At 44.4% G+C, this 19,989-nt stretch overlaps 1 protein-coding gene across 1 annotated transcript; it reads right to left on the reverse strand.

Moving 5' to 3' along the window:
* Positions 1-242: 242 nt before the first annotated feature.
* CCT7 (chaperonin containing TCP1 subunit 7) lies at positions 243-17,351 on the reverse strand. The gene is made up of 12 exons (XM_070948473.1): positions 17,288-17,351; positions 15,134-15,287; positions 12,930-13,036; positions 11,624-11,749; positions 11,131-11,183; positions 8,046-8,217; positions 7,169-7,333; positions 6,263-6,451; positions 5,004-5,101; positions 3,169-3,301; positions 2,804-3,010; positions 243-832 (listed from the first exon to the last, which is right to left on the reverse strand). The coding sequence occupies exons 1-12, from the start codon at positions 17,291-17,293 to the stop codon at positions 608-610; spliced, it is 1,635 nt and encodes a 544-aa protein (XP_070804574.1). The 5' UTR covers positions 17,294-17,351; the 3' UTR covers positions 243-607.
* Positions 17,352-19,989: the final 2,638 nt, after the last annotated feature.

Raw genomic sequence — 19,989 nt, forward strand, 5'->3', positions numbered from 1 at the left:
CAACCGTCGTAAGTATGAGTCAGCCTGCGAGCGTCTGAATTTGGATAACGAGGAAGGCTGCAACGGTCGTCGGGAAAAACGGTCGCAAGTCACTTTAGTTAAAAGTGCCGTCGTTAACTCCAAACGAACGGTTGTAAGTCGAGGACCGCTCGTTGTTTATTTTTCATAGAACTCCTCCCAGCGCCGTAAGCCAAATTCGTGGGTGCGAGTGCGAGAAGCATCAAAACACAGGAAGAACCCGGGAGAGGGGAAGGATTTATTGTGATTGTGGTTTTAAAGCTCATAAAACCCCAATAAATACAACCTAAAGAGTGAACCGCCTAATATTCCAAGCATTTGTCAAATCTGCTGAGATTTTTTTGGGGTGTGTGTGTGTGTGGGGGGGGTCTTTAGAAACCAGGGGAGGAAGGCGGAGACGCTCCGAGGAAAATCCTCCCTGGAATTTCAAGGGAGCAAATTACCTCTGCAAAATTTGACGGCGCCGAGTTCTTCTGAACGCGGCAAGTGGCTCGGGGACAAAAACGGGGAGGGGGAGGGGGGGGGGCGGGGCTGGCTGTCATTGTCGTCCCCCCCCCTGCCTCTCACACCCATGACATAAGCCTGGCTTTCAGTGGTTGTGTGGCCGGCCGCGCCCTCGGCCCTGGCCTACGGGAGGGGCGTCCACGGTGGAGCGGGGGTTCTTGATGGTTTCGTCCACGGAGACAATGAGGCAGGCGGCCTCGGAGGCGGCCGTCAGCGCGTTGATGCGCACGATGGCCGGTTCCCACACGCAGGCGGCGAAGTTGTCGGCGATGTCTTCGTTGTTCACGTCTACGCCGTACCAGGTGCCCCCCTGCAGGACACAGACAGACGTTAAAAGAGACCTGAAGCCACCTGTTCTGCCCCAGCTACGGACCCCAAAGAACGCAGCACACACAAAGTCCGTTCAAACCTTAGTTTCCTAAATAAACCATCTTTTACAACAACGGCTGTTAATTAACTGTATTAACTGCCGCCAAGAATTCAAAGAATAACTGAAAGCTTACTATGGTTGGCAGAATGCCCAGAAGCAATTTGCAGGAAGCTGGTAAGCAAGACAAGATGCAAAGGAGAGTGAACGAAGTTGTTCCCTGCAAATTGCTTCAGTCTGCATTCCTCCTTAAATAGGCTAAGAGAGTGGCCAATTAGCCCCAAGCCTTACTCTAGAGGAGTCCTCCTCCTGAGGAGCCACTCCTGACTTTTGGCAGCTCTGCACGCCTGTGCATCGAGAAGAGGCTCCTCCTCTTCTTCCTCTTCACTTAAGGGAGTTTCTGAAGGCCCTGGCTGAATCCCTGCCTCTGGCACCACATCTTCTCCAGCCTCCTCATTGTCTGACTTGAGTGCCAGCTGCACAGGCTGCTGGCGCAGCACCACACCAGCCTCCTCGCTGTCTGAATCAGCTACTAGCTGCACAGGCCGCTGACGGGCCACACCACCACCAGGCACCTCCAACCGCCCTCGCCTTCCACCTGCTGTGGCCAAGGAAGAGCCGCTTCTGGAGTCGGGGGTACGCAAGGCAAGCCCCCCCCCCTCCCCCCGGACCCAAGCAGGATATACAGGCAAGTGTTTTTGGTAGAGACAGGGTTTGGGACATAGTGACTGGCCGGCTGGCCTGGAGGAATGAGTAGAAGGCCAGGAGAGGCACAGAAGGTGGGAATGGCTGGCCGTTGTTAAAAGCAACTTACGTAACACATCGTTAATAATGTTGTTTGTGACCTGCCCAGTGTCACTTAGACAAAAGATGATAGATGAGATAGACAGACAGAGAGAGAGAGAGAGAGACACAGGAATGGAAAAGATACACAGGTACATAGAGATGGATGGATGGAGATAGAAGACAGACAGATGTGGATGGTTAGATATAGATAAGTGACAGATGAGATAACCAGGAGTCAGCAACCCGCAGCTCTGGAGCCGCATGTGGCTCTTTCATCTCTCTGCTGCGGCTCCGTCGCTCAAAACATACGTCACAACCGTCAATGTGCGACACCCACCAGCATGCGATTCATTGAGCTTTTCGGCCCCTTTTTTTTTTTTCAGAGTTCAAAATGTTGTTGTTGCATGCAGAAATAAAAATTTGTTTTCTCTGCAGCAGTTCATGGATTACATAAATGCAACACACTAGTTTTTTTATGCATAGCATAAAGGAAAAAAAAAAAAACCGATATATGCAGCATTATCTTCATTTTAGATGTCAAAAAGGTTTTTGTGGCTCCCGGTGTTTTCTTTTCTGTGGGAAATGGGTCCAAATGGCTCTTTTGAGTGTTTTAAGGTTGCCGACCCCTGAGATAGACAGACAAACAGATGATGGATGGAAGACAGATGTGGGATGGATGGATGGATGGATGATGGCTGTAAATCGAGGACTACCTATAACAGCAGTCAGACTGAGCCTCGCAGCACTTGTGCATTTTCGCCTTTAAGCCTGCCAATATTTGATTCCTTAAATTCATCCCTGTTGTGCGTACTACATCCTCCACTCACTTGCTGCTAGGCTACGTTTCTCTCCAGCCCAACCCTTGAAGACAGCACCAGGCTGGGAAAAGCAGGAAGAGAAGGGCTGCTAGACTTGATACCTTACTTCATTTACAGCTCCAGCAATTTCTCCGTGGCCCTCACAAAAGCAGGTTTAAATAAAATAAACCAAATAAAAGGCCAAGACCGGGATCACCCGAGAAGATCTAAAGGCCCAGGGAGTTAGAAACCTAAAGAAGCCGGAAGGATTTTTTTTTTTTATATGTTTTTGCAAAAGGCTCACAGCCCCTCCCCTTTCCAGGAAGCTCACCTGGGCGTGTTTGGCTCGGAGCTGGTTGAGGATGTTAGTGGCATCGAAGCCGGCGTTGTCGCAAAGTTGGCGTGGAATAATCTCCAGGGCTTTGGCGTACGCTCCGATCAGCAGCTGCTGCTTGCCTGGAATGGTTCTGGAATAATCTCGCAGGTATTTGGAGATTTCCATTTCTATAGCTCCGCCACCGGCGACTACGGAATCGTGCTGGAGAGCCAAAAAAAAAAAGAGAGAGACAAATTTCTTTTGGGTGGCTGGAATTTGGCACCTGGCCAGTAGGACGAGCTTGAACGTCCCTTGGCCCTCCCTCTCCCCCCCCCTCTCCCAACGGGCCCAACCTGCCGAAAACCCGCCTGGCGCGTTACCTTGATCGCCCGTCGAACGATCATGATGGCATCGTGCAGGGAACGTTCCGTCTCTTCCATGAACTGCTCTGCGCCGCCTCGCAGGATGATCGTGCAGGTTTTGGCCTTGGGGCAACCTGTGAAGAAGTTGTACCTGCCCGAGAGAGAGAAAAAAGGACTTTTGGTTGAGGAATGGAAAAGGGAGGCTTCAAAGAGATAATGCAACGAAAATGGAAGGACGCTTCGGTTCCCAACGTGGAAGAACGGTTGCAGAAGTTGATGGGAGTGGGCGGAAATGGCAAAATTGTCTGTTTCAGGGGTCGGCAACCCTTGGCTCGGGAGCCGCATGCGGCTCTTTTATCCCTCTGCTGCGGCTCCGTCGCCAGTCGGCTCCACAATTGATAGGGCTTCCGGTTAGGACGCTAGGAGGAGATTCTATGGTGAGGGAGCCGGACTTCCGGTCGGCTCCAGAATTGAACGGGGGGCTTCCGGTTAGGACCTTTGTGGCTCTTTTGAGTGTTTAAGAAGGTTGCCGACCCCTGCTCTATTTAGACCAGTGGTTCCCAATGTGGGGCCACGTCCCACATTTGATTTTTAATGGGGGCAATTGGAACCTTGTTTAAACCAAGTTAATGGCCTTTTAGGCTTCCTCGGCCTGAGTAGGAGTCACTTTTTGAATAGTAAGAATTGTACGTCACGGGGGAGGGGGCATCGGGATTTTAGAGATGCTTAGGTGGGGCATGGCCCAAAAAAAAATAAAAGGTTGGGAACCACTGATTTAGACTAAAGATTGTAAGTACTTTTGTTTCCACATGGAGACCGCTTCTCAACTTTGTGCTCGAAGGGGAAAAGAATGAAAACTTTTGATTTTGGGTTTTGCCGAGGAGATTGACACGTCTTTATAGAAATGGCTTGTCCATATTATGATGAAAAAGCCAAGAGTGGTGATTTTACTGCGACAAGAGTGAGTCTGAGGTCCATGTTTGTTTTTCTCTTCCCCTCCCCTCAGTTCTCTTCCCCCTCTCCCTCCCCACCTTTTTCCTATTTGCTTTCGTATTTTGTTATCTTATTTTACCTTCTAACCCAATAAAAATGTGAAACCAGTAAGAGAGAGAACGCAGGGGACGGCTACAGAGTGCAAAGAAATTTCATTTTAATGTATGCCAATTAGTGCATACATTCAAAGCAACAATAACGTTATTCTACGTCTAAGAGTGTGGACAAAAATCAAGATTGTTTTAGGGTAGAGGTCTTCAAACTTGGCAAGCTTTAAGACTTGTGGATTTCAACTCCCAGAATTCTCCAGCCAGGAGAATTCTGGGAGTTGAAGTCCACAAGTCTTAAAGCTGCCAAGTTTGGGGACCCGTTTTAGGGCAATCAAGGCTGGGTCCATGTTAACGTTCAAGGGAGAGGGAGATTCAGTACAGGCAGTCCTCAACTTACAGCCACAATTCAGCCCAAAATTTCTGTGGCTAACCTCAGGGGTGGGCGTGGCCATCTTGATGCCACTCACTGGGCGTAGCCAGCTGGGTGGATGTGGCCAGTTTGATGCCACTCCACAAACTGCTGCCATGTTTCCTCTTTGCATTTCCTGGGAACCAAACATTGGGAATCCGTGATCTGGGATGATGGAGGCACAACTGGAGACCTCCAGATGTTTCGGATTCCCAGGACCCTGGCAATGTCTGGTTTCCAGAAGACCCCAGCCTGCCCAGCAAACAAGGCCCTTATGATTCATTGTGATCTGCAGAACGGAGAGCAGCGACGTGCTGGGCGAGTGGCGCTCGTCCAGTGATTTTCCAGGCCCTGAAGCCGCCTCTCCCCACCCCACCCACCCCCGGCCGATCGCCCCTTACCTGTCTCCTCCAATCTGGGCCTCTTCAAAGACGGCGCAGCGTCCGAGGACGTCGTCCGTGAGTGCGTTTGCGCTGCTTTGAATGGATCCCCCGCAGGCCTGCCGTGCAAAACAGACCCTTTGAGTGCAATGCTTACGCAGCCACAAGTGATCCGGAAGCCCATCTGAGATTCCCATAAACTAGATGGGCCCCGTTTTTGTCCCCCCCTAACACTCACACCTGTACCAACAGAAGAGACCTTTCAGGACCCAACTAGGTAACGTCATCAGTGCTAGAAGGAAGTAGGGAGGAAAAGAGGAAGAGGGAGGGAGGAGGAGGACTGTGGGGTCCTTGGTGCTCTATGGGCTTGGTGGTTTTCTTGGAGACCTTTCATGACCCAACTAGGTAACATCATCAGTGCTAGGAGGAGAGTGGTTTATAGAGGAGGAGGAGGATAACTTTGGGGTACATGGTGGTCTCTGAGCTTATTTTCCTCCAGACATTTATTTTATTTATTTATTTATTGAATTTGTATACCGCCCTACTCCCGAAGGACTCAGGACGGTGAACAGCCATGGAATAAAACATATAAATACAAAATTCAAAATAGATTAAAACGAATTAAATAATTTGGCTGAACAAATTTAAAACCCCAATAGTTTTAAAACCAAATTTAAAATTTCCATATAAAGAGGGGAGAGACTTAGGTCAGGCTGGCTTGATGAAATAGGAAGGTCTTGAGCGCGCGACGGAAGGTACGCAGATCCGGGATCCTCCGTATCTCCGGGGGGAGCTCCTTCCAGATAGTAGGTGCCCCCACAGAGAAGGCTCTGCGACCCAACTAGGTAATATCATCAGTACTAGAGTTTACAGAGAGGAAGAGCCAAAAAGGAAACCAAAAGACCAAAGAACCTCCTTGCCAGCATTCAACACATAGATGAGCAGATATTAACACCAAGATCAATGCTACACCAACAATCAAACCGTAAAGAGCCGCTAAATCAAGACACACCATCAAGGACACTCCCACCCAACCTGACGGGACAAGCCATCTGTATATAAACAGTCAATTCTAGCATGAGAAAAGAACCAGGCTCAGAGAGTGTCAAGGACCCCATCTGCACACGCGAAAGCATATTCGTTCTGCGTAATATATAATTTACGCAGCACATCAACTGGGAGAGTCTTCCCCCGCCAGCCCTCGCTCCGATTCTTGGTGGGCAATTGTCCCCCTCTACCCATGGGGATCCCGATGGGCCCCCAGGGAAAAGGGCCCTCACCATCATGGTCCTCTTCAGGTCTTCTTCTGGGACTCGGCCAGCGCAGAACATGTCCCTGTCCGCAAAGTACTGAGTAGCCACGTCCCCGATGGGCAGTTTGGAGAGGATGACTTTGGCTCCGGATTTGTGGAGTTTGTCCAGCTTGTCGTACAAGATGTTCCACTCGGCGTCCACGATGGCCTGGTACTCCTGTGGGATCAGATCAGAGGCAAAAGGCTGAGGATTAATTCTACCACAACCAACCGATAAGGAAGTCTTGGCGCGTGTAATACGCCAGATTAGAAATAGAATAGAATAACAAAGAGTTGGAAGGGACCTTGGAGGTCTTCTAGTCCAACCCCCTGCTCAGGCAGGAAACCCTACACCACTTCAGATCAGATCAGATCAGATCCGATTAGAATAAGTCCACATATTTTAAAATGGCTAAAATTGGGGAACACTGATTCATGGCTGGGGAATTCTGGGAGATTTATTTATTTATTGGTTCGATTTATATGCCGCCCTTCTCCGGAGACTCAGGGCGGCTTACAATGCGTTAAGCAATAGCCTTCATCCTTTTGTATATTTTATACAAAGTCAGCTTATTGCCGCCACAATCCGGGTCCTCATTTTACCTCCCTCGGAAGGATGGAAGGCTGAGTCAACCTTGAGCCTGGTGAGATTTGAACTCACAGTAATTGCAGGCAGCTGGTGCTACTTAACAGCACTTTAGTCCGCTGCGCCACCAAGGCTCTTCGTGGAAGGCAACACATCTCAAAATGGTTTTAAGGTTAGGAACGCTGGCTTAGGTACAACAGCCGTGCCCAGCCCAGTTGTCTTATCACCACAAAAGCCTCTGAGAGGCCCTCCACCCCTTTTTAACCCCTGCCCCCTTTCTCCACCCCCAAATAAGAGCCCAGGCCTCACCGCCACATTCTGGACTCTGACTTCCGCGTTGTCCCTCTCGGCTTTGAGCTCCAACTCAATGTTGAGCAGGGCGATCTTGGGCGACTCGTACTTCTTCGGTTGCATCTCAAAGCCGGCGTAGGAGAAGGTTTTCTTGAAGGCCACGCCGGCCACCAGCTGGGAATCCTGCGCAAAAAAAAAAAAAGACAAAATGGGTCAGGGTGGAGCTTCCAAGAACATCTGGATAAGTCCTGCCCTTTGTCACGCGGCCTTCGAAACGGCGTTTCCCAACTTCCGAGATGGGCAGACTTCAAGTTTATTTGTTCAACTTGTATGCCGCCTTTCTCCGAAGACTCAAGGCGGCTTACAATGCATTTAAAAACTATATATAAAAACATTAAACATTAAAACATTAAAAACAATTAAAAGTCCCGGAATTCTCAGGAATGGCAATGCCGGCTGGGGAATTCTGGGAGTTGAAGTCCACAAAAGGAGCCATAGTTCTTTGCCTCTGTTCTAGAGAGAAGCTTGGTCTGAAGTCACTAAACAAGGCGGTGGGATCATTTACAGGTAGTTCTCAGTTTACAACCAATCGGCCGAAATTACAGAATTCTCAGGGAATGGCTCGTTAGCTGGAAAGCCGGCAGCCCAGGTTGGAGACCCAAGCGCCACGCGACAGGGTGAGTTCCCGTCCTGGCCTCAGCACCTGGAAAGCATGCAAATGCGAGTAGATCAATAGGTACCACTTTGGTGGGAAGTTAACGGTGCTCTGTGACATCACGCTGACCATGACCGTGGAAATGTCTTCGGACAGTGCTGGCTTCACTTAATAAACCCATCAAGAAATGCCGGTGGGTATCCCAGACCCCTCCCCTCTTCCCCGCTTCCAGAAGCCTACCTCCAAAGCTCCGCCCTGCACTTTCTTGATGCCGATCATTTTGATCTGCAGCAGCTCGTCCAGCATCATGACGGCGTCCACCACCATCTTGCCGAAGAAGTCCTTCTGATGGGAAATCAGCTTGGAGCTCAACGCGGTGCTGGCGCACTTCTCCAGCAGGTCTCTCATCTCTCTACGGGGGGGAGGTCGGAAAAGGAAGAGGGACAGTTTGCACAGCCACCCATTATTTATTATTTTATTTATTTATTTATTTTTCAATTTATATACCGCCCTTCTCCCTGAGGACTCAGGGCGGTGCACAGCCAGAATTAAGAACATCAAATACAAATATTAAAATATATATAAATTTGGCCCAAAAATTTAAAAATCACAAACCAATTAAAAAAACATTTAAAAAATTTAAAAATTTCTTAAGCCATCCATAGGGCAGGAGTGTCAAACTCAAGGCCCACGGGCCAAATTCGGGTGCTTAAATCTGGTCGACGGGGGTCAGCCTGGAATAGCCAAGGACCCCGTGCCCCGTTTTGCCCAGCAAAATGCTGCAGGAGGCATCTGTCCCATCCCCCACCCACCCACCCCTGCCCGCCCGTAGAGGAGAACTACAATGCTGATCCGGCCCTCGAAGGAATCCAGTTTGACACCCCCTGCTTTAGGGCAACCCTGGGCTGAAGCAGCTCAGATTTTCAATACAGGTAGTCCCCGACTTACGACCAAACAACGGAACCCAAACGTTTTATGTTGCTAAGCGAGAGATTTACTGAGCGGGTTCTGCCCCCTTTTACGACGTGTCTTGCCACAGTTGTTCAGCGAATCACAGCAGGTGTTAAGTCAGGAAAACGGCTGTTAAGCACATCTGGTTTATTCACTAACTTTGCTTGTCAGGGGGTCGCAAAAGGGGATCAAACGATCCCGGGACACTGCAGACGTCGTAGATGTAAGACAGTTGCCAACAATCCGAATTGGGTTGACGTGGCTATGAGGAGACTCAAACAGTTGTTCAGTGTGAAAACGGTCGTATCGTTTTTCAGTGATGTTGTTAACTCTGAATGGTCAGTAAATGAACTGTTGTAAATCGAGGACTGCTTATACTTCACAGAAAGACTAGTGGAAGCTTGGAACCAACTTCCAGCGGAAGTGGAGGGTCAATTGTCAGTAACTGAGTTTAAACATACTTGGGATAAACACATCTATTATCCAACAGAAATAAATCAAAATAAAATATAATAAAGTAAATAAAAAAATAAAAATTAACCCTGAGCTACAAATATTCTATCTGTACTCATATTTATGTACCTCAGAAAGGCAGATGATGCAAAGCATACATACAGGTAGTCCTCCACTTACAACAGTTCGTTTAGAGACTGTTCAAAGTTACAATGGCACTGAAAAAAGGGACTTATGACCGTTTTTCACACTTACGACTGTTGCAGCATTCCCGTAGCCGGGTGGTCAAAATTCAAATGCTTGCAAACTGACTCGTATTTATGACGGTCACAGTGCCCTGGGGACACATGATCCCGTTTTGCGACCTTCTGACAAGCAAAGTCAAGGGGAAAGCCAGGTTCACTTTACAACCATGTTGCTAACAGTGATTCACTTAACAACAGTGGCAAGAAAAGTCATAAAAACAGGACAAACTCACTTAACAAATGTTCCACTTAGGAACAGAAACTTCGGGCGCTACTGCAGTCGTAACTCGAGGACTACCCGTATTGAGAGGCAAAGGAGCTCAGGCTACTTTAGGTAACGGAGCTCGGGTGACTTCCGGTGCCCGTTTCCCTTTAGACGCCATAAAAGGAGGAATAAGCAGTACGGCAATAAGCAGGGAGAGAAATCTCTCCCCTCAATCAAGAGGATTACTTTGGGAGAGCCGCCCCTAAACACACCTGTAACCTTGTTGCTTGGATCCTTACGATTTATATTGATATTGTTTCCTAGTATGATTTGATTGCTTATTTGTTCCCTATGACTATCATTAAGTGTTGTACCTTATGATTCTTGACGAATGTATCTTTTATGTACACTGAGAGCGTATACACCAAAGACAAATTCCTTGTGTGTCCAATCACACTTGGCCAATAAAGAATTCCTATTCTATTCTATTCTGTTCATATTCTATTCTATTCTATTCTATTCTATTCTATTCTATTCTATTCTATTCTATTCTATTCTATTCTATTCTATTCTATTTTATTCCATTCCATTCCATTCCATTCTTCTATTCTATTCCATATTTTCTATTCTATTCTATTTTATTCCATTCCATTCCATTCTGTTCTTCTATTCCATGTTTTCTATTCTATTCTACTCTATTCCATATTTTCTATTCTACTCTTCTATTCTATTCCATATTTTCTATTCCATTCTATTCTACTCTATTCCATATTTTCTATTCTATTAATTTTCTATTCCATTCCATATTTTCTATTCTATTCTATTCTTCAATTTTATTCCATATTTTCTATTCTATTCTTCTATTCTATTCCATATTTTCTATTCTATTCTATTCTATTCTATTCTATTCTATTTTATTCCATTCCATTCCATTCCATTCCATTCCATTCTTCTATTCTATTCCATATTTTCTATTCTATTCTATTTTATTCCATTCCATTCCATTCTGTTCTTCTATTCCATATTTTCTATTCTACTCTTCTATTCTATTCCATATTTTCTATTCCATTCTATTCTACTCTATTCCATATTTTCTATTCTATTAATTTTCTATTCCATTCCATATTTTCTATTCTATTCTATTCTTCAATTTTATTCCATATTTTCTATTCTATTCTTCTATTCTATTCCATATTTTCTATTCTATTCTATTCTATTCTATTCTATTCTATTCTATTCTATTCTATTCTATTCCATATTTTCTATTCTATTCCATATTTTCTATTCTATTCTATTCCATATTTTCTATTCCATTCCATTCCATTCCATTCCATTCTGCCAAAATAAAGGACTGTTCTAGTAAGAGAACAGACTATGGCCTTATCTCCCTCTGCGCATTTCATCTATCCCATCATTCCAGAAATGATTTTTGTCACAAACGGAATCGCAAAAGAGACCGAGAGCCACTTACGCTGGATCTGTCTTCTTGATGGTGACCGCAATCTTCCGGATCTTCTCCACTGCCTGTCAAAGGAAAACAAGAAGGGATCAACCTGTTGTCCAAAGCACCGGAAGGCAGGACAAGAAGCAACGGGTGGAAACTCATCAAGGAGAGAAGCAGCTTAGAACTAAGGAGGAATTTCCTGACAGTGAGAACAATTAATCAGTGGAACAACTTGCCACTAGAAGTTGTGAATGCTCCAACACTGGAGGTTTTCAAGAAGAGATTGGACAACCATGCTTGCAATTCGGTTGTCGCTCCCTTCAGTTATCCCACAACGAGTCGGCCAGTAGTGAGTCTTCCAGCCAGCTTGTTTATTTTGATTTTCTCTTCTTCTCCAAGGCCTCGGTGGACACTCTTGGTGCCAAACACCCAGGAGCCACTAAGAACTCTGCAGATCAATTAGCCTGTCGGATTTCAAGGTGAAAACGGTTTTCTGGAAGGGAAGGAGGCTTCAGCTTACCAGCTGGGTTGCCACGCGGAAGGCACGGATGATGATCTGGGGGTGGAGGCCTTCTTCCACGTAGGGCTTGATTTGCTTCAGGAATTCGGCAGCCAGGAGTGTCACCGACGTGGTGCCGTCCCCAACCTGGGAAGGGAAGATCTCGGAATAAGAGTGTTTTCCTCCTGAGGAAGCTCAGGTGCTCCGCTCCGTCCCTTCCCCACTTGGGAGGCACTCTAACCAAGACCACGCCAAACCCCCTCACAAGATTCCCAGATCTTCCCTTTCAGGAGCAGATCTCTGGATCGAGCGCTTCGCCAGAAGCGCCTCCTCAGGACTACCCCCCCTTAGGATATGTCCAGGTATCCCTCGATGTACGGCCACAACGGAGCCCAAAATGTCTGCTGGTTAAGTGAAACATTTGCCACGGGTCCCATTTTACCACCTTTCTTGCCGCAGCTGTTAAGTGAATCCCTGTGGTTGTTAAATTAGAAACACATCGTTAAGTGAATCGGGCTTTCCTGTTGATTTTGCTGGTCAGGAGGCCGCAAGAGGGGATCGCGTGACTCCCGGGATGCTGCAACCGTCATAAACACGAATTGGTTGCTGGATTTTGATGATGTGACCGCAGGGATGCTACGACGTAAGTTGTAATAACGGCATAACGTTATTACGACGTAATGGCCGTAAGTCACTTTTTTTCCCATGCCATTGCAATTCTGAACGGTCACTAAATGAAACTGTTGTACAGTTGAGGACTGCCTGTACCCCACTTTCTCTGACATCCGGAGGGACAATGAATTGGGGAGTCTCCGCTCTCTCTCCATGGGGCACTACCTTCACTTTGCAGGGGCCTTCAGGAATCCCTCGTATAGGTCTCCCTGCGTGAGCAGGCCGGGGGGTTGGACTAGATGACCTCCAAGGTCCCTTCCAATTCTGTTACTGTTACTGTCCTCCCCCCCCCCCCCCAAGGTGCTTTTGAAAAGAACAACTGGAGTTTCTTGGGGTTTTTTTATTTCCTTGAAAACGTTTCGCTTCTCATCCCAGAATCTTCTTCGGAACGTTTTCAAAGGCAAAACAAAACAAAACGCATTGTAAGCAGCTCTGAGTCTCCGGAGAAGGGCGGCATATAAATCAAATTAAAAACAAAACACAACAAAAAACAAAACACAACAAAAACAAAACACAACGAAACAAGGAAGTCCAGTTGCCCTTCGAAACAGCATCTTTGGGACAACCAGAACCTGGATGACGGAGAAGCCCCAGAGACAAACCCTCCCCCCCCCCCCCAAACCCCCAATTCTGTTTCCTCGTTTCCCGAGCCCACCTCCGCATCCTGGGACTTGGCGATGTCTACCAGCGTCTTGGCCGCAGGGTGGACCACGTCCAGAAGCTTCAGGATGGTGGCACCGTCGTTGGAGATCGTGGCTTTGCCTGCAAAGATTGACAGCTGTCAGATCCGCACGCAGAATGGCGTTTTGATGTATTTGGACATTTGAGCAGAGTCCGAACAGCGAAAAGAGGGGACCGGCAGAGGAGGCCCATGTAGTCCAACAATAACAAATATCCTTACCAACCTTTATCTATCTATCTATCTATCTATCTATCTATCTATCTATCTATCTATCTATCTATAATTTAATTTAATTTAATTTAATTTAATTTAATTATTTAATTTAATTTAATTTTACTTAATTTAATTTAATTTAATTTAATTTATATACCGCCCTACTCCCGAAGGACTCAGGGCAGTGAACAGCCAAACAGTAAAAATACATAGATACAAAATTTAAAAACAAAGTAAAATCGAATTAAACAAATTCGGCCCAAACTTATTAAAACCCCAATCATTTAAAAAACCAATTAAAATTTGAATAATTAAAAAGAGGGAAAAGATTAGACCAGCCTGCCTGGTGGAATAAAAAGGTCTTAAGAGCGTAGTGGAAGGTGCGCAGATCCGGGATCCTCCTTCACAGCCCGCTCCCTAGTCACTGATCCACAAATGTTGGCTTGTTGGGACACCATAACTGGACTCCTGGTTCGGCACTCACAGCCCCACAGAGCTGTCTTATGGGCAGGGGTCAGCAACCTGCGGCTCTGGAGCCGCATGTGGCTCTTTCACCCCTCTGCTGTGGCTCCCTGGCACTCTAAATATGCGTCACAACCGCCAAAGTGCGACACCCACTGACGCGCGATTTATTGAGCTTTTCAACACCCGGTAGGCCAACCATGGATAAATCCAAGAAAAGTTTCAGAAGAAAAAAAGAACATTTAATTCAACTACATGTGTTAGTTTTGTGGCCGCTCAAAAAATCGTCAGGCACGGGAAGGGTTTTGTGGCTCCCGGTGTTTTCTTTTCTGTGGGAAATGGGTCCAAATGGCTCTTTGAGTGTTTGAGGTTGCTGACCCCTGCTTATTGAATTTTGATCACCCGACCATGGGGTGTGAAAAGACCCATGTGTCACTTTTTTCAGTGCCGCTGTAACTTTGAACGGTCACTAAATGCACCGTTGGAAGTAGAGGACTACCTGCCTTAAGGCAGGGATATTAAAGGCTCCCTACAATGGTGTTTTAAAGTTTTCAAAGTTTCCAACTTTGGAAACTTTTAAGACGGGTGGATTTCAATCATGGCTGGCTGAGGAATTCTGGGAGTTGAAGTCCAGCCGTCTTAAAAGTTGTCGAAGTTGACCACAAAGGGTGATGAAGATGAATTGGGAAAAAGAACTTAATATTAAAATATCAGATTTAGATTGGAATGTGAATTGGAAGAGTAGAATTATGAAGACTTTATCTGTAAGGATTAAAGAGTATAATTATAAGGTTGTTTGGAAATGGTATTTGACTCAAGATTGTCATTGATGGATAACAAAATTAGTAAACAATGTTGGAGATGTGATATGGAATTAGGGACTTATGAACATATGTGGTACAAATGTGATAAAGTTAAAAAGTTTTGGCAACAATTAGAGGAAATGATATTTGAAATGATGGGGAAAGCAATAATATTGAGACCAGAAACTATATTACTGTTGATAATTAAGGAAATAGAACCAACAAAATATGAGAAAGAATCGATTAGAATTATGATTATAATGGGTAGAATTATAATAGCCAGATATTGGAAATTAGATGTGAATTTTAGAATAGAAGAATGGTATTGTGAAATGTGGAAATTAGCTTTAAACGATAAAATGACATGTGATATTAAAATTAGAAATGGTGACTATAAAGAAGATATTTTCTGGAAAATTTGGAAACCATTTGTGGACTATGCGCTGGGAAAATTGGATGCTTCGGTACCTGTACCCCGAGAACGTGGATTTTGGCGATCATGAGGATATATCCGAAGAACCAAATCTTCCTTTCTTATGTATAGCACAGGGTGAAGTATTGTATATGTTGTTTGTAATGTTATTTTAATAATAATATATATATATATATATATAAAAAAAAAGTTGTCAAAGTTGGAGACCCCCCTGATTTCTTGGCAATTGTGTGTGTGTGGGGGTCTCTGTTCAGCACCAGCCTCACCTCTGTCATCCACAATGAGTTTGTCCATGCCCCGAGGGCCCAGCGTAGTCCGGACGGCTTCCGCGATCACCTGGCAAGCACTGATGTTATTAACCAGCTGCGGGATCCCTTGAGAAGTATCGGTGCCTTCCTTCAGCAGGATGACAGGGGTGGGCTGCAGGGGAAAAAACGAGGGTGGGTCAAAGGTCGGGTGTCGACAGGCCAAAAGTGGCAACCCAGCAAAACACATTTGAACCATAACCATAGAATTTTATTGGCCAAGTGTGATTGGACACACGAGGAATTTGTCTTGGTGCATACACTCTCAGTATACATAAAAGATACGTTCATCAAGAATCATAAAGTACAACACTTAATGATAGTCATAGGGTACAAAATAAGCAATCAGGAAACAATATCAATATAATTCGTAAGGAATTTCATTGCGCGTCCCAAAAACACAACACCACCAATGAGAAAATCCCACCTCCATTCCATCTTCCTAGTGGTCCCCCTTTCTTTCTTTCTTTCTGGTCTCAGCTGATTTTTAATGTTTTAATTCTGAATGCTGAAAGTGTTTAACGTTTACTCATTTTGTAATATGCTTCTCTATTGTTGAAAGCTGCCCAGAATTGCTTGACAGTGAGATGGGTGTATAATAAATTAAAAATAAATAAATAAAATAGAATAATCGCATTACTCCAACGTATATGTGTGTTATATGTCTTAAGTTTTCGCATATATATATATATGTATATATATATATATATGTATGTATGTATGTATGTATATGTATATGTAGGTCTTTGGTTATTCGGGTTTTCTCCTGCGTAAAATTGGAAGTGTCTTGGCGACGTTTTGACGAAGTCTCATTCGTCATCTCCAGGCTGGTGTTTTCGGCTTCGTGCTTCTAGGAGCAATGTGTGATCGCAGCTATTTCTTCCTTTTAACTGCCAGTGGGGGTGTGAACTGATTGGGTGGGAGCTTGGCTGTGTTCTGATTGGGTGGAGGTGTGTTCTGACATATATTATATATTATAATATTCATTGTTCTTATCTAAACATTTATATTCATTTATAGTTACCTCTCTTTATTTAATGTTGTACTATTGGGAGTAGTAAATAGAAATGATAGAATAGAGAACTACAAAAGCAAAGTATGTAAATCTATACGAAATGCTGTAAAATTACCATTAATGTTATGTAATATGTTATATCTTGACATGTTTTGTTTTTAGTATGTGTGTGATTGTTTTTTGTGTTGTTTTTAAAGATAAAACTGTTTAATAAAAATTATTTTTTTAAAAAAATTATATATATATATATGATGACGAGTGTGATTTTGTCGAAACGTTGCTACTACCCTTTTAAGGATATGTTTACAATTACACAGGAAGAAACCCGAGATATTAACTGTACATACATACATACATACATACATACATACATACATACATATATATATATATATATATATATATATATATATATTGTAAATTCAGCCCCCCCTCTTGCAGGGGGAAGGCCCTGCCTGTTTTGCAAACCCAGCTTGTGCATCACGCGATAACACGCCTCGTACGTCTTCACACATGCACCCCATCCGCAATACCTGTAGTTCCCATGGGGAAGCTTGCCCTGCCTTGAATTCCTCTAAGGCAGTGTTTCTCAACCTTGCCAAGTCTAAGACGTGCAGACTGCAACTCCCAGAATTCCCTAGCCAGACTTGCTGGCTGGGGAATTCTGGGAGTTGAAGTCCACAGGTCATAGAATGGCTAAGGTTGAGGATCACTGCTCTAGGGACTACATCTCCCACAATGCCTCGCGGCAAAGCAGCCACTCCGTTTAAAGGCGCCGGCCGCCCTAGAGGCTGCCGGGAGTTATAGTCCCCGGGATGCCGGCCCTGGCCGCGTGGAGCCCTTTGGCTTTGAGCTCCGCTTAGGGAGGCCTCTATATATATATACGTTACATGGGGAGGAAGCAACCGGCGAGGCTCCCGCGTTGGCCCTCCGCCCACCGGCGACCCGCCCCGGGCTTCCCATCAATACCGGCTCCTTCTCGCAGAGAAGCTTCTCCCAAGGAGGAAAAGGCCACCCGCGAGGGGAACGACGCCCGCCCCGCGGAGGATGGCGGCGGATAAACGCGGCTCTCCCGCCGCTTCCCCTCTCCCGTCACTCACCATCATCTTGGCGGCGGCCCTGCTCAAACCGTCTCCTCTCCAGAATGCACCGCGCTCGCCTAGAAACTTCGCGTGGGCGGGGCCGAGCGGAAGGGCGGGGCTTTCCAAGGGACGTTTCGGCGTGAGTCTCGTAGAGAGAGAAAATAAAAGAAGAGCCCTCCTCGCACGGGCGCTTGGGGGTTCCTATTAAAACTTTTTTTTTTTAACCACCTAATCCATGCTATTTTTTTTTTTTTTTTACAGTGGGAGAATAGATAAGAAGACATTTAATTGTTCTTGGAAATAATGGGGGGTTTGGGCCGAGGCGGTGGCTGCGTTTCCTCGGGGGTCAGCAAAAACTTGCATTAATCCATGATTCACTAAACTAGGGCATTGTTTCTCAATTTCAACATCTTTGAAATGTGTGGACTGCAACTTCCAGAATTTCCCAGCTGACATGGTTTAGAGCAGCCTTTCTTAAAACTCTTTGTTCTCTTTCATTCTTCTTCTTTGTTCTCTTTCATTCTTCTTCTTTGTTCTCTTTCATTCTTCTTCTTTGTTCTCTTTCATTCTTCTTTCATTCTTCTTTGTTCTCTTTCATTCTTCTTTCATTCTTCTTTGTTCTCTTTCATTCTTCTTTCATTCTTCTTTGTTCTCTTTCATTCTTCTTTCTGCTGTCTGTTTATCTCGGTATCATCCATCCATCCCTCTCTCTCCCTCTTCCCCCCCCCCTCAATATTTTTAAGAAACAGATAGGTGGTAAACATATCTAACCCTCCTTTCTCCTCTTACGTATCTATCAATCAGCCATACTCTTATCTCTCTCTCTATCATCTATCTCCATCTATCTATACCCATCTCTCTCTATCTCTATCATCTCTCTATCACCCATCTATCATCTTTTTTTTTTTTTTTTGCTTTAATTTATATGCCGCCCTTCTCCGGAGACTCAGGGCGGCTTACAATGCGTTAAGCAATAGCCTTCATCCTTTTGTATATTTATACAAAGTCAGCTTATTGCCCCCACAAACTGGGTCCTCATTTCACCTACCTTAGAAAGGATGGAAGGCTGAGTCAACCTTGAGCCTTGGCGAGATTCGAACCAGCAGTAATTGCAGGCAGCTGTGTTAATTACAGGGTACATTAAAGCACTGTACTACAGGCTCATCTATTCCTCCTTCTCTCATCTATCTCTGATCTATCTACTATCTATTCTGTCAATCGTCTATCTACATCTATCTATATCCATCTCTCTCTCATCTACCTATCTATCTCCATCTATCTATATCTATCTCTTACCTATCTATCATCTATCATCGATCGATCAATCTCCATCAATCTCCATCTCTATCATCTCTCTATCATCTCTCCATCTATCTCCATCTCTCCATCTCTATCTCCATCTTTATCTATCTATCTCTATCATCTATTCCTCCTCCTTTCTCTCTCCATTTCCATCTTTATATCTATCCATCTCTATCATCTCTCTATATATCTATCTACATTTATCTATATCCATATCTCTCTCTCATCATCTATCTATCTCCATCTATCTATATCTATCTCTATCATCTATTCCTCCTTCTTTCTCTATTTCCATCTCTCTATCTATCCATCTCTCTCTCTATCATCTCTATCTACATCTATCTATATCTATCATCTATCTATATCCATCTCTCTCTCTCATCATCTACATATACCCAACTTGAAGACTTGGCTTTTCAAACAAATAGGCTGAGACTTTATTATTTACTACTAATTAATTATTTGGATTAAATTATGATTTTATTGTACTTGTTTCTTAACTTGTGTTCGCCGCCCTGAGTCCTTCGGGAGAATGGCGGCATATAAATACATGTAATAAATAAATAAATAAATAAATCTATATCTATCTATCTCTATCATCTATTCCTCCTTCTTTCTCTATTTCCATCTATATATCTATCCATCTCTCTATATATCTATCTATCTATCTACATCTATCTATATCCATCTCTCTCTCCCTCTCATCATCTATCTATCTATCTATTTATCTATCTATCTATATCTATCCATCTCTTATCTATCTATATCTATCATCTATCATCAATCGATCTCCATCTCTCTATCTCCATCTATCTATATCTATCTCTATCCACCTCTATCTATCTATCATCTATTCCTCCTTCTCTCTATTTCCATCTCTCTCTCTCTCATCTATCTATATCTATCTATATCCATCTCTTATCTATCTCTATCATCTATCTATCATCCATCGATCGATCTCCATCTCTCTCTCTATCTCCATCTATCTCTATCTATCTCTATCCATCTCTATCTATCTCTATCACCTATTCCTCCTTCTCTCTCTCTCTATTTATTTCCATCTCTCTCTCTCTCTCTCATCTATCTATATCTCTATCTATCTCTATCCATCTCTCTCTATCATCTATTCCTCCTTCTCTCTCTCTATTTCCATCTCTCTCTCTCATCTATCTATCTATCTATATCTATCTATATCTATCCATCTCTTATCTATCTATATCTATCATCTATCATCAATCGATCTCCATCTCTCTATCTCCATCTATCTATATCTATCTCTATCCATCTCTATCTATCATCTATTCCTCCTTCTCTCTCTCTATTTCCATCTCTCTCTCTCATCTATCTATCTATATCTATCTATATCTATCCATCTCTTATCTATCTCTATCATCTATCATCCATCGATTGATCTCCAT

The sequence above is a fragment of the Pituophis catenifer genome, unplaced genomic scaffold (genome assembly GCF_029215685.1).
Source record: "Pituophis catenifer annectens isolate HBS135680 unplaced genomic scaffold, rPitCat1.0.hap2 SCAF_8, whole genome shotgun sequence".
In the NCBI taxonomy this organism is placed as follows: Eukaryota; Metazoa; Chordata; class Lepidosauria; order Squamata; family Colubridae; genus Pituophis; species Pituophis catenifer.

Bases quoted from the DNA above. Each gene is read 5' to 3' on its own strand.
- CCT7 (XM_070948473.1), bottom strand. The intron at 3,302-5,003 runs GTAAGGGGCGAT...TCTCTCGGGCAG, and splicing joins GCCCAGATTGGAGGAGACAG to GTACAACTTCTTCACAGGTT. The intron at 833-2,803 runs GTGAGCTTCCTG...TGTGTCCTGCAG, and splicing joins TCCGAGCCAAACACGCCCAG to GGGGGCACCTGGTACGGCGT.